This window comes from Rhineura floridana, chromosome 3, assembly GCF_030035675.1.
Source record: "Rhineura floridana isolate rRhiFlo1 chromosome 3, rRhiFlo1.hap2, whole genome shotgun sequence".
NCBI classification, from domain to species: domain Eukaryota; kingdom Metazoa; phylum Chordata; class Lepidosauria; order Squamata; family Rhineuridae; genus Rhineura; species Rhineura floridana.
In genome coordinates this window covers 200,541,032-200,554,885 of record NC_084482.1, presented here as the reverse complement: position 1 = coordinate 200,554,885, position 13,854 = coordinate 200,541,032, and the positions used below count along the sequence as shown (strand labels likewise).

General features: G+C 47.4%; 1 protein-coding gene across 3 annotated transcripts in view; it reads right to left on the bottom strand.

The window, feature by feature from the left end:
* Positions 1–9,450: 9,450 nt before the first annotated feature.
* Positions 9,451–13,854, bottom strand: part of AGPAT1 (1-acylglycerol-3-phosphate O-acyltransferase 1) — a 49,217-nt gene continuing 44,813 nt past the window's right edge. For 2 of the 3 annotated variants that reach the window (XM_061619730.1, XM_061619729.1), the window contains 2 exons: positions 11,706–11,778; positions 9,451–10,504 (listed from right to left, as the gene is read on the bottom strand). In XM_061619730.1, coding sequence (XP_061475714.1) covers positions 10,362–10,504; positions 11,706–11,778 — 216 coding nt within the window. In that variant the 3' untranslated portion in view covers positions 9,451–10,361. Of the gene's footprint in view, positions 10,505–11,705; positions 11,828–13,854 lie in introns of all 3 variants that reach the window. The other variant, XM_061619731.1, reaches the window with a different exon arrangement.

Genomic DNA, 13,854 nt, shown 5'->3' with positions numbered 1-13,854 from the left:
CGTAACCCAAATGGGTATCCCATATAAAAGTTGGGGGAGAATTTTGATCTTAAAGATCTGGAGAGCCGCTGGGATATACTGGCCACCCCTAGAATAAAAGAAACGAATAATTGCTTTAGAAGTGTTATAGGCAGATAAAACTGCAGCCCGACTATGAGCAGCCCATGAAAGTGAAGAGCAAAAGAGTATTCCCAGATACCTAAACTTCTTAACCTGCTCAAATCTTTGTCCATTTATAGTCCAATCGTGTTTCCTTGAACTGCGTGAAAAAAACATTATTTTTGACTTGGTATAATTGATGACAAGGAAATTTTTATCACAGAAAGACATAAATGCAAGAAGGAGGCATTTAAGACCAACCGAGTAGCATCGTCTGCATAAAGTAATAGGGGGCATTTCACATTCGCTAAAGTAGGGGGGTGGAATTTATCCACAGAACAGTAGCTATTCAGATCATTGATATAAAGATTGAAGACAGTAGGGGCTAAAACACAGCCCTGACGAACCCCAACATTTGCAGGGATAGCGTTGGTAAGATTACCGTTTGACCCACATCTAATCCGAATCATGGTACTCTGGTAAAGGCGGCTAATAAGATAAAGAAGACGTTTATCTATCGATGTTTGTGATAGGGGAGAATATACCTTCCTTGTCCTCCTGGACCTCTCAGCAGCTTTCGATACCGTTGACCACGGTATCTTGTTAAACCGCCTAGAGGGATTGGGAGTGGGAGGCACTGTTTTACGGTGGTTCCATTCCTATCTCTCAGGCAGATACCAACGGGTGGCATTGGGGGATGAGGTTTCGGACCCTTGGCCTCTTAATTGTGGAGTGCCACAGGGTTCTATCCTCTCCCCCATGCTTTTTAACATCTATGTGAAGCCGCTGGGAGCCATCATCAGGAGTTTTGGGCTGCAGTGCCATCAATATGCAGATGACACTCAGCTTTATCTCTCCTTTAAATCCTCACCAGAGTTGGCTGTGCAGACCATGTCGAAGTGCCTGGAGTCCGTGAGTGGATGGATGGGCGAGAACAGGCTGAAACTGAACCCCGATAAGACCGAGGTGTTGCTAGTGGGTGACAAAAGAAGGCTGGGAGACATCGACTTGGTACTTAATGGGGTGAAATTATCCCTGAAGGACCAGGTCCGCAGCCTGGGGGTCATTCTCGACTCCCAGCTGTCCATGGAGGCTCAGGTTTCGGCAGTGAGCCGGGCGGCTTGGTATCAATTACATCTGATACAGAGGCTGTGACCCTACCTTCCTGTACATCTGCTCCCACAGGTGATACATGCCCTGGTCTCCTCTCGTCTGGACTACTGTAATGCGCTCTATGTGGGGTTACCCTTGAAAACGGTTTGGAAACTGCAGCTGGTACAAAATGCGGCGGCACGCTTAATTAAGCATAGCCGTCGCCGGGATCATATCACCCCAGTGTTAATAGACCTACACTGGCTACCAGTGGTTTACCGAGCCCAATTCAAGGTGTTGGTTTTGACCTTTAAAACCCTATACGGTTTCGGCCCAGTTTATCTGAAGGACCGCCTCCAGTATCACCAGGTAGGCCGCCTCACAAGATCAGCCACACAGGACCTCCTCTCGGTCCCGCCAGTCAAAACAGCTAGGCTGGTGCAGACCAGGGAGAGGGCCTTCTCGGTTGTGGCCCCCACCCTCTGGAACTCTCTCCCTTATGATCTTCGTCATGCCTCCTCCCTGATGGGTTTCCACCAAGCTTTAAAGACCTGGCTATTCAGGCAGGCCTACAAGAATTTTGGGGTAGATTAGCTCTTTGATATATTATGTTAGAGTAATTGATGATTGTGTTTTTATATTGTATATTGTATTTTATTTTATATTGCGTAAGTCGCCTAGAGTGTCCGTCAATTCGGACAGATAGGCGACTAACAAATAAAATTTATTATTCTTATTTGAGATAGCTTAGCCCATAGTCATTCTCTTGGGACTGAATCAAAAGCTGTCTTAAGATCCATGAAAGCCGCATAAAGGCCCCTCCTTGAGAGGTTCATATATTTTTCTGCTAAGTGTCGTAGCACTAAGCAATGGTCAATAGTTGATCTGCTCCTGCGAAAACCTGTCTGTTCCCTCCCTAAAATGTTCTCCTCCTCAATCCAGGTCTGTAGTCTCACATTTAAAAGACCAGCATATAACTTACCTACCACTGAAAGAAGACTGATTGGCCTGTAATTTGAGGGATCATCCCAATCTCCTTTCTTATATATTGGGATGACCACCGCTTCAAGCCAAGTGGTAGGGAGCTTCCCCGTGAGATTTATCAAGGTGAAAAGATTTGCCAAGAGGGGGGCCCACCACTGGACATGGGTCTTTACTAGCTCCAGAAGGATTTTATCTAGACCTGGCGCCCTACCAGGTTTTAAGGTCCTGATCAGGGAAACAACTTCTGATTGCTGCACAGGGGGCCAGGTAGGTAAGGAGCTAGGGTCTTCAAAAATAAAAGCTTGGAGCTTATTGCAAACAGAATTTTAAAATGATGCTCCCAAGTTGCAGGTGGAATGTTACACTGGGGGGAGGGAGAGGAGGAGCCCAAAGCATCAGTAACCATTGACCAAAAAAGCTTTGAGTTATTATTTAAAGAGGCAGTAATTAAGCCTTGCCATTCCTCTTGACTAAATTGCCTTTTTTCCCAATGATTAACTGTTTATACTTCCTTTTTGTGAGATAATATTCCGGCGGGAGGGAATTCAGATTCTCGCGTCTATAAGTACCATAGAATCTTCTTAGCAGGTTCTTAATTTCATGGCATTCCCTATTGAACCATTTAGGGCAGCGCTGTTTTGCCGAACAGGAAGAAAACGTCAGTGGAGTTAACACACTTTCCAGGGCCGAAGACAAAGAAGAATAGTCACAAAGAGCAGCCGATATTGAATTAGCCGCAGATATGCTAGTTTTAAGCTTTGAAGAACTGAGAAAAGTGGCTATCTTCATAAAGATCTGTTCGTTCCACTGAGGTCTCTTATAATTTACTTGAGATGGACTGATCTTATATTGGGAGACATTAGTCAACTGACCCAGTCCCGCTATTGAGAGATTAAAAGTTAGTGGTAGGTGGTCGCTTTCCATCCTGAAATTAACTGAGAAGTTAAGAGTCTGATATAGTAGAGAGTGGGAAATCAAAAGATAATCCACAACACTACTGCCGCAGTTAGAAATATAGGTGAATTCCGCTGGGGTATCAGCCTGGGAGTGCCCATTAATAATTGTCAGATTTAAACGAGCTACCATCTGAATCAAACAAACTCCTGCGAAATTCACCTTTTGATCTTTTGAGTATCTGTCATAATTTGGAATGACATTTTCAGTGTCCATTTCCTCCCAGAGTGGAGATGCAGCTAAAAATTTATTAGCGGGACCAATCCTGGCATTAAGATCCCCCATTATAACAAGGCGAGCCTTAGGATGTTGTTTTTCTAGCTCCAAGATGTAGTTTTCCAATTTCCCCCATAATGAAGTCGCATCACTTTTCTGAAGAGAGGGGGGGATATATACATTTACTAGGAGGAGGGCAGTGGATCTGAATTCTACTAGTGCTGCAACAGCAAAGTTATCGCATGGGGGGAATTTTCTCATTTCAGAGCAGGAGACGGTAGAAATCATGATTGCAAGACCTGACTTGGATCTTCCTCTCCCTTTGGTAACTACTGCAGGCAAATCAATCAATACATTTCTGTCATGGAACATTGCGGGCTGGGCTTCTAAACAAAATTGTCCGGGCCTGGTTCAATTTCTAAGGTCCTTCGATGTGATCTGTGTCCAGGAAACTTGGTACTCTAAAAACATTGATTTTAATGGGTTTAGGATAAATAATTGTTTTCTCCACTCCACCCCGTCTCATTCTCCACCTCCTCCCTCGTCATCTCCTGCCCATCCACAGAGCATGAGGAAAGAGCGACACTGCGCAGAAGCCCAGTTTGAGGCACATGATTTTCATCCACAAATCAGAGGAGCAGAAGACTTCCCCTGCTCCCCCCCAAGTAATGCCCCAAAGTAATTCTGGAAATGTTACAATTACTCCACAAAAGTAGTAAAATTATTCCTAGTTCTATTACAATCAAAATGTAAAGGAATTACCCACTCGTTACTCAAAATAAGTAATGAATTACAAGTAATTAGTTACTTGTAACTAGTTACTTCCAAGCTCTGCTTCTTGGCAGATTCGCTCCAGGTCATTCAGGTTGGTTGGATGTCACTTGTGGACCGTAATTTTCAAAGAGCCCCACAGATTCTCAATGTGATTGAGATCGGGACTCTGAATGGAGCCTGGGCCACTTTTGTTCTTGAGTCACGCCAATGTTGCTTTGGCCTTGTGCTTGGGATCACTGTCCTGCTGAAAAGTGAATTTCCTCCCAAGCTTCATTTTTTTAGTGGACCAAAGCAGGTTCTCTTGTAGTATTTCCCTTTATTTTGCTCCATCCATTCTTCCTTCAGTTTTAACAAGATGCCCAGTCCCTGCTGATGAGAGGCATCCCCACAACATGATGCTGCTACCACCATACTTCACTTCTCATCTGACCACAAAACCTTTTCCCACATCGCAGCTGGGGCACTCTCATGCTTTCTGGCAAACTCCAGATGTGCTTTCAGATGGTGCTTTTTGAGTAACGGCTTCTTTCTTGCCACCCTCCCATACAGGCCAGTGTTATGCAGAGCTCTTGATATGGTTGACTGGTGCACCATCACTCCGCTCCCAGCCACTGAACTCTGTAGCTCCTTCCAAGTGATTGTTGGCCTCCCTGTGGCTTCTCTCACAAGTTTCCTTCTTGTTCGAGTGCTGAGTTTGGAGGGACGGCCTTTTCTTGGCAGTGCCAGGGTGGTGTGATGCAGCTTCCACTTCCTGATTATTGATCCAACTGTGCTCACTGGGATATCCAAACACTTGGATTTTAGTTTGTACCCTTTTCCTAATCTATACATTTGCATTACATTATCCAGAGCTTGGAAAAGTTACTTTTTTGAACTACAATTCCCATCAGCCCTAGGCAACATGGCCACTGGATTAGGCTGATGGGAGCTGTAGTTCAAAAAAGTAACTTTTCCAAGCTCTGACATTATCTCTCACTTCTGTGGAATGCTCGTTGGTCTGCATTTTCCTTCAGATCCACAGCCTGACCAATGATGCTTCAACAGTGGGGGTTTTATCCTGACAATGTGACAGCAACTTGAATGGTTCACAGGTGGAGGCCTCGATAGGGCAATTTCATCTGTGTAAACCGGGAGCTTCCACAGCACAGGGGTTGAATACTTATGCAAGCAACATCTTTGTTTTTTATGTTTTTTACATACATTTCCCAACATAAAACTAATGTCACCTTAATTGATTTTGGGTTTCAGCGTTTAAAAATATCATACAGAACAAAATTGCAATGTACCATTTGTAATTCAGTAATATGAGTGTTGGTCAGGGGTCCGATTACTTTTGCAAGGCACTGTATACTGCCTAGGACAGTCACTACAGGCATTGTGTTTCAAGTGTTTGACTAGGCCTGGGGAGACCCTGGTTCAAATCCTCACTCACTCATGAAGCTCATTATAGGACATTAGGCAGTCATCATCTCTCAGTCTAAAAGCAGGTCCAACACCCACTTAAAGCATATGCCTTCTCCAAAATAACCATGGAAACTAGTTTGTTAAGGGTACTGGAATTTGTAGCTCTGTGAAGGGAAAACCAGTTCCCAGAATTCTTTAGGGCAAATCATGTGCTTTACATGTGCATTGGTTGTGCTTTAACTGTATGATGTGGATCTGCCCCAACTTACCTTACAGCAGAGGTGGGGGAACCTGAGGCCCAAGGGCTGAATGGGGCCATCAAGGCCTCCTTATCTGTTCCTCAGAACTCTCCACAGGCCACACTCCTCCCGAGCCCTGCTCTTTGCCCCCCTGAGTACTTTTAACTGGCTGAAATGTGCCCTTGAATGGCATGGATGGAGAGAGGTGTGTGGAAAACTCTAGCTTTTATGTGGCTGGAATGTAACACACCGTTTAAAAGGCAAGGGTCACATCCATGGCCACACACATAGTAGCCTCTGCTCCTGTCCACAAATGCCATATGGCCTCCAGAAGGTTCCCTATCAGGGAAGGTGGCCCTTGGGCTGAAAAGATTTCCCACCACTGCCAGAGGGTGGTTGTAATTTTTTTTTAAAAGGGCATGAACTATCTGCACCCCCCTGATTTCCTTGGTAAAAAAAGGTGGGATATCAACATCATATACACTCCAGAGTAGAAGCAGCTCAAGTTACAATTAATCATAAAGGAGCAGGTCTAACCACATATCTGAGTATGTAATGGGTCTTGGTGTCAATTTTCACAAGTATGCAGTACCTTTAAATTCTGTCTTTTAAAAGAAGGGTACAGAATACATGTTCCTCCTTCAAACATGCTGGTCATTGATTTTTTTAAAAAGGGAGTGAAATCAGCATTCCCCTTCATTCTCACATCAACAGCGCTCTTTAGCCAGGGCATTGTGCCGTTGCCAGGGTTGATATCAGCTTCCAATCTGCTTTTGCACATGTGAGTGGGGAAGACATCACCTTTGCCTCAGGCAGGAAGAGGTCCTGGACCGGCCTCGATTGAGCAGACCTCTTGAATACCAGGCACTGAAATACAGCAGCAGGAGAGGTGAGCCTCTTGTCCTGCCTGTGAGCAGGATGCTGGACTATTAGATGGACTTATTGCCTGATCCATCTTAATAAGAACATGTGACCCTCATACACTAGAAGTGGGGAAGCTCAAGCCCCAGGGGCCAAACGTGGCCCTCCAGATCTCTCTCTCTGCCCCTCAGCACTCTCTCTAGGCCACACCCCTCACTATCCCTGCTCCATGCCCTCCTGGAGTGATTTTGCTTGGCCAGACGTGTCCTTGAGCTGTGGTAACACCTCTGGCTTTGCTGGATGAAGTGTGTGTGGGAATCTCCACCCACTTCTGCCACTGACTCTGCTCACCACTGACACGCAGTCCCCCAGACGATTGCTGGAAAAAGACTGGAAAAGGATCCCCCACCCTTTTCATACACCTTGCAACCCACCATGCAGTTCCATAACGCAGCGTGCCAGGAGCTGCCTTGCAGTAACAGCATTAGAAGAGGCCTGCAAGATCAGGCCAAAGGCCCATCATAGTCCAGCATCCTGTTCTCACAGGGGCCAACTTGTTGCCTCAATGGGAAGCCCCCCCCAACGCAGGACCTGGACGCAAGAGCGCTCTCCCCGCTTCCAATTCCCAACAACTGGAATTGAGAGGCACCCTGCCTCCAACAGCAGAGAGAGAACGTAGACATCGTGGCTGGTAGCCACGGATAGCCTTATCCTCCACAAATTTGTCTAATTCTTTTAAAGCTATCCAAGCTGGTGAGCGTCACTACCTCTTGTGGGGGTGAATTCCACAGCTTAACTAATTCCACAGTTAGGCTGGAGGTGGAACAGGGTCCCAATTCGGGTAACCCCTGCAACAGAGGCACATAAAAGGCCCACTTCTAGCTCAACCCCAACCCCTCTGAAGGGTACTGAAGGAAAAGGGTATAGGACACACACACACACATCCATAGCCACATCCCTTTCTGCTAGAGCCACAGAGGAAGAGGCAGTGCAATGGAGGGGACTTGACTTGAGGGTCTTTATTAAAAGCAGGAAGGTCTTAGGAACATGGACTTGGTGATGCCCCCTTCACTCATCGCCCCCTCCCTATGCCGATACTCCCCCCCCCAAGGAACAGCATTTGGTGGGAGGATAGGCAAGTGGATCTCCAACCAGGGAGAGAGGACAGAAATGTATCAAGGGGAAAATTCCCAAAAGGCGGAAGAGGACCAGAGACAGTCCCCACACTAGGGTTGCCAGGTTCCTGGCCTGAGACTGATCCTGTACCTTTAGGAGAAGAGAAAGTCAGCCAAGTGCAGGTGTTCTTGCAACCGTGTAATGGGAAAAACCACAAGGTGGAATTCTTCTTCCCTCTGCACAACTTTTAAAGATACAGAAGACCTCTTGGTTGCCAGGCCCGGTCTCCAAGAGGTCTTCTGTATCTTTAAAAGTTGTGCAGGGGAGAGGGAGAATTCCACCTGGAAGGTTTTTCCCATTACAGCATTGCAAGAACACCTGCACTTGGCTGACTTTCTCTTCTCCTACAGGACCAGTCTCAGGCCAAGAACCTGGCAACCCTACCCCACACACACCAGGGAGCCTTTGGCAAAATCCCCCCACAAACCCCACACCCCATGAACAAGCTCACACACCCTGAACCAGCTTCCCAAGTACTCCTGCCCCCAAACCCTCTCTGCAACAATAGGTGGGTGCTTCCTTCTGCCCTACAGCCAATTACTACACCCTTTCACCCCCAAATTATAGCCCCTCTCCAATCCCAAGGTCCCACCCTCATAAAAAATATATCTGCAAAGTCTTTCTCTGCAGAGGAAGTGTACGCATCAGGCAGCCTCAGGCTCTTTCTCTCTCTTGCTCCATCCCAGACCTCAGGGGTAGCCAATGAGGTGCCCTCCAGATCATTTAGACAACACCACCCATCAGCCCCAGAAAAAAAAAAGAGAACCACAGAGAGCAGGTCTGGGAAAGGCTTTTTCTGTCTGAGGCCTTAAGAGCAGGATAGCCCATGTGGGGCTCTCCAGCTATTGCTGGACGTCAACTTCCACCACCCCAGCGAGCATGGCCAATGGTCAGGGATGATGGGAGTTGTAGTCCTGCAACATCTAAAGGGCATCACAACAGCTATGCCCTGCCATATCTTATTTCCTGTCTCAACCCAACCCAGAAAAAGGCAGGAAACTCAGGCTAAAAAAAAAGAGCCAGTCTCATGCCGCCAACTCCCTGAGCATTATGCACCTGCTAAAAAATTTGGCTTAGTGACCCCCACTGCCTGGTTGCCCTTCCCCACTGCTGTCCCCTATTCCTGGTCCTGTTAGCATCGTCCCAAGGCCTCTGTCTTCCTGACGTGCTTGGCCATGGAGGGAAGAGAGAGAACGCGCACAGCCCAATCCCCTGCGCCGAAAACAAGAAATCACCCCCTTCCCCTGATGTTTGCTAGGAGTTTGCTGCGTCGACCCACCTCATGTTCACTTTGAGATAAGGGCATGCTTGCCTCCCCTTCACGGGGTTAAGAAAGGTTTACCCAGCTGAGACACAAGAGAATATAGGTCTCAAGAGGCATGATGGTGAGGAGCTTTCTCACATAGACTTTCTCCTCTCTCTCCCCCACCCCTCCAAGCAGGATCCATAATTTCCCTTCTCTTCTATGCCTCCTCTTACCAACAGCCTCAAGAACTGTCCACATGATCTCACCCCCCCGCACACACGCAAGACACTCTGCCCCCTCCAAACTGCTCTCTCCTCACCCATCAGGTGACAGAACAGAGCCAATACATACCCACATTCTTGATGTCCCCCCTCCCTCCCATGCCCTTTTCACAGAGGGAGGTAGTCGAGTCCATGATTTTATTAGAGCCACCAGTCAATCTGAGCAAGCCTTCAGGAAGATGCCCTGCTTCAGAGGCTCAGTTCACACAGATTCCTCCTCAGGGTGTTTGGAGTGCTTCATTCTGATCCTGTGCCACTGTGGGCAGTATGCAGTGGATCAATCAGTAACGCCATTTCCTTTCTCTCTCTCTCTCTCTTTCACACACACGCACCTCACACCCTTCATGAAAGGCTGGTGCGGTGTTTATAATCAGTCCATGACGTCACTCAGTTTCACACTCTGAAGTGTTGTTCACACTTAAAAACTACCCTGGCCCCATCTCGTCCCTGGGGGTGCTGGGATAGATCTGGCCCACAGCTTCCCTACACAGGAGTCAAGGAGCAGTTCTCATTACAGGGTGCCCGAGGGTCAGCTCACAATATCCTCCCCTGAACAGGGATTGGAGTGGTCCGGTCCAAGAAGCTCAAGTGGAACAGTTCACATTGACAAAAACTGGGAAGGGAGGTAAGGAGAAGACTGGGGGGGAAAAGATGCTGCCATATACCTGGTTGTGGGGTGGGCGGGTGGGGAGAATAGGGGGAAAGGATTCTGGTCCCAAACTGAAGATGACAATGGGCGTGGCTGGGATCAATGCCACCTTTGTGGCTCCTTGTGGGCGTGGCCAAGTCAAGCCCCACCCACGCCAGTTCCCACATCAATCATCTCAGTGTCTGGTTGTAGCGTGGCTGTTCCCGTCACCGTCTCTGCCACTCCTGGTCCCGGCTTCGCCCTTGGGATGAAGCAAGCACCGCCCTCTTCTCTCCTGGCCCCCGTCTCAGTGGCTGCTCGTGGGCGCAAAGCTGCTCCCAGTCACAACCTGTAGCTCTCTCTAGGGCCGGAAGTTGGGGGGAAGAAGTAGTGGAGGGGGGGCGGGGTCACTGTGGGGCACCCAGCTCCACCGAGAGCCCCTCAAAGGCAACGAGCATGGCCTGGCGCACACGATCTGTCAGGCCCGGCACGTCTTCAGCATTCAGCCCCAGCGTGGGCACCGGAGGCAAGATCTCGACCGTGCAGCGCCCTGTGGCGGAAGAAAAGACAGGCAGGCAGTGCCGATTGGGACGGGGAGAGAGAGAAAGAAAAGGGAGGGGGTGAAGAGCGGAGGCTGCACACAGGGCAGGGCAAAAGGGATGGCTACTAGCCATGATGGCAAGGCTCTGCCTCGACGGTTGGAGGCAACATGCCTTCAATACCAACTGTGGAAACCGCAGGAGGGGCGCGTGCTCTTGCGCTCAGGTCCTGCTTGGGGCTTCCTGTTGGGGCATCTGGCTGGCTACTGTGAGAACAGTGTGCTGGTCCAGTTGGGCCACTGGCCTGATCCAGCAGGGCTCTTCTCATGTCCTTAAAACGTCCAGTAGTTCCATTATCTTTTGGGGACTGCAAACATCACCACCCACCCTATTCTTCTGGCTGTAGCCTGTTTTACATTAATATGAATATTGCGTTTTTAAATTGCTGAAACCTGCCCTGGGGACTTATGATGGGTAAGAAACTGAATGATGATGATGATATTAATATTGTGTTCAAAGCAGCGCTAAGGGGAATGTCCTGCCAGCACAAGCATTTTTGAATGGAGCATTCCACTCCTCCCTGCATGCCCCATAAATATGTTTTTTTTTGGGGGGGAGGGGGTTTCTCCAACCCTCCAGAACAGATTTGTGGATGGCACAGAGACAGGAGGGGGGAAGTCCTCTTGCAAAATGATTTAGTTGAATGCTGTGTCACCATCGCCATCACGCTCCTAGTAGTCAGAGGTGTTTAGCAGTGGAACAGGCTGCCTTGGGAGGTGATCAGCAATTCTTGACTAGAGATATTTAAGCAGAGTCTGAAAGCCACCTATCAGAGATACTGTAGTTGCACTTTGCCCAGCAGATCCAGCATTGAAGCAGGGGGTGATCTAGATGACCTCTAAAACCCCTTCCAGCTCTTATAAAAATGTTCTCTCTCTCTTTCCTCTTCCCCCTTACTGAAATTTGCAATTGTCCTTTTTGGATTCCAGATCCACCACAATTTCAATTCAAAGTAGTTGCACGTTTTAACTTTGAAAATCCAGAACCATGGCAGTCAAATCCACAGGTTGCTGGGCCAATTTAGGCTACCTAGTTCTGCTAGAAGCTGTTCTCTCTAGGATCAGAACATTCACACTCAATGAAAGGGAGGGAACTGCTGATGAAATACTTAGAAGGAGGCAGAGTAAGAGAGGGCCAGATGGTTGGACTCACCTGTGGTGAAACGTCTTTCCTTCTTACTATAGAAATCCCGATATGATGAGATCACAACTGGGATGACAGGAACCTGGAGGGGGCCCAGGGGGTGTGGGGGGGGAGAGAGAGGAGAGAAAAAGCTAATAATCATAAGAGAGACTGTTACAGAAATTGTCTAATCCCCTTTAAAAAGCTGTTAAGTTGGTGGCCAGAGAGCCAGTGTGGCGTAGTGGTTAGTTTTGGACTATGATCTGAGAGACCATGGTTCGAATCCCCACACAGCCATGAAGCTCACTGGGTGACCTTGGGCCAGTCTCTGCCTCTCAGCCTCAGAGGAAGGCAATGGTAAACCCCCTCTGAATACCGCTTACCATGAAAACCCTGTTCATAGGGTCGCCGTAAGTCGGAATCGACTTGAAGGCAGTCCATTTACATTTTATTTTTTAAGTTGGTGGCCATCACCACATCTTGTGGCAGTGTGTTCCAGAGTTTAGCTTAAGTGTTGCAAGAAGTCCTTGCTTTTGTCTATCCTGAATCACTTACCAATCACCTTCATTGGATTCAGGTTCTCATATTACATGAGGGGAAGAAAAGTTTCCCTCCACTTTTTCCACGCCATGCATCATTTTATACACGTCTATCCTGTCTCCAGCTACTCGCCTTTCCTCTCAACTAAAAAGCCCAAAATGCTGCAACCTTTCCTGATAGGGAGTTGCTCCATCTCCTTGATAATTTTGGATGCCTTTCTGAACCCTTTTCCAATTCTACAATATCTTTTTTGAGATGAGGTGACCAGAACTGTATGCAGAATTCGAAATACGGCTGCACCACAGATTTATGTAGTGGCATTATGATATTGGCAGCTTTCTTTTCAATACCTTTCCTAATGATCCCTAGCATAGAATTTGCCTTTTCAACAGCTGCCACCCACTAGGTTGACATCTTCCTCGAACTATTCACTACAACCCCAAGGTCTTGTTCCTGATCAGTCACCGCCAGTTCAGATCCCATGAGCATATATGATATTTTCCCTTCAATATGCATAACTTTACACTTGTTTACACTGAATTGCATTTGCCATTTTACAGCCCATTCACGCAGTTTTGAGAAGTCCTTTGAGCTCTTCACAATCTCTTCTTGTTTTAACAACCCTGAACAAATTTAGTATTATCAGCAAACTTGGCCATCTCTCTGCTCACTCCGAACTCTAGACGATTTATAAACAAGGTAAAAAGTACAGGTTCCAACACCAATCCTTGGGGGACTCCACTGTCTACATCATTCCACTGGGAGCACTGTCCATTTATTCCTACTCTCTACTTATTATTTGCTAGCCAGTTCCTGATCCACAAGAGGACCCCTCCTCTTATTCCACGACGGCTAAGCTTAATCAGAGTCTTTGGTGAGATACCTTGTCGAAAGCTTTTTGAACTCCAAGTACACTATGTCCACTGGATCACATCTATAAGCCTGCTGACACTCCCAAAGAACCCTCTAATAGGTGAGTGAGACAGGACTTACCTTTGTAGAAGCCATGCTGATTCTATTTCAGCAAGGCTTGTTCTTCTATATGCTTGGTTATTTTTTTTATCTTTTAACAATACTTTCCACCAGTTTCCCCAGAAGAGATGTTAAGCTAACCAGCCTGTAATTTCTGGGATCCCCCTGGATCCCGTTTTAAAGATTGGTGTTATATTGGTCACTTTCCAGTGCTAAGGTATGGAGGTGGATTGGAGTGACAAGGTACATATTTTTGTTAGAAGAACAGCAAACTCTTGGGTGGATGCCATGCTGTATTGTTGTATCCCTGGTACCTTATGGTGAAGGGCGGGTAAGAAATCTTACGAATAAATGAATAAATAGTAATAGCAGTAGTACCACCCACAAGTGGAATTTAAGGGAAAGGTTGCCGCTTAGAGCATCTGCTCTGCATGAAGAAGGTCCCGGGTTCAATCCCTGGCATATGCAGGGAGGATTGGGAAAGACTCTGAAACCCTGGAAAGCTGCTGCCACTCAGGCTCGGCAATACTGAGCTAGATGGCCCAATGGTTTGAGGCAGTATAAGGCAGCTTCTTACAAGAAAATGTTGCAGCGTATCTCCCCCTCCCCAAAGGGAGTACTCTTGGTTCATGCTTCACAGACATCTTCTCACTAATCTTTACCAAAT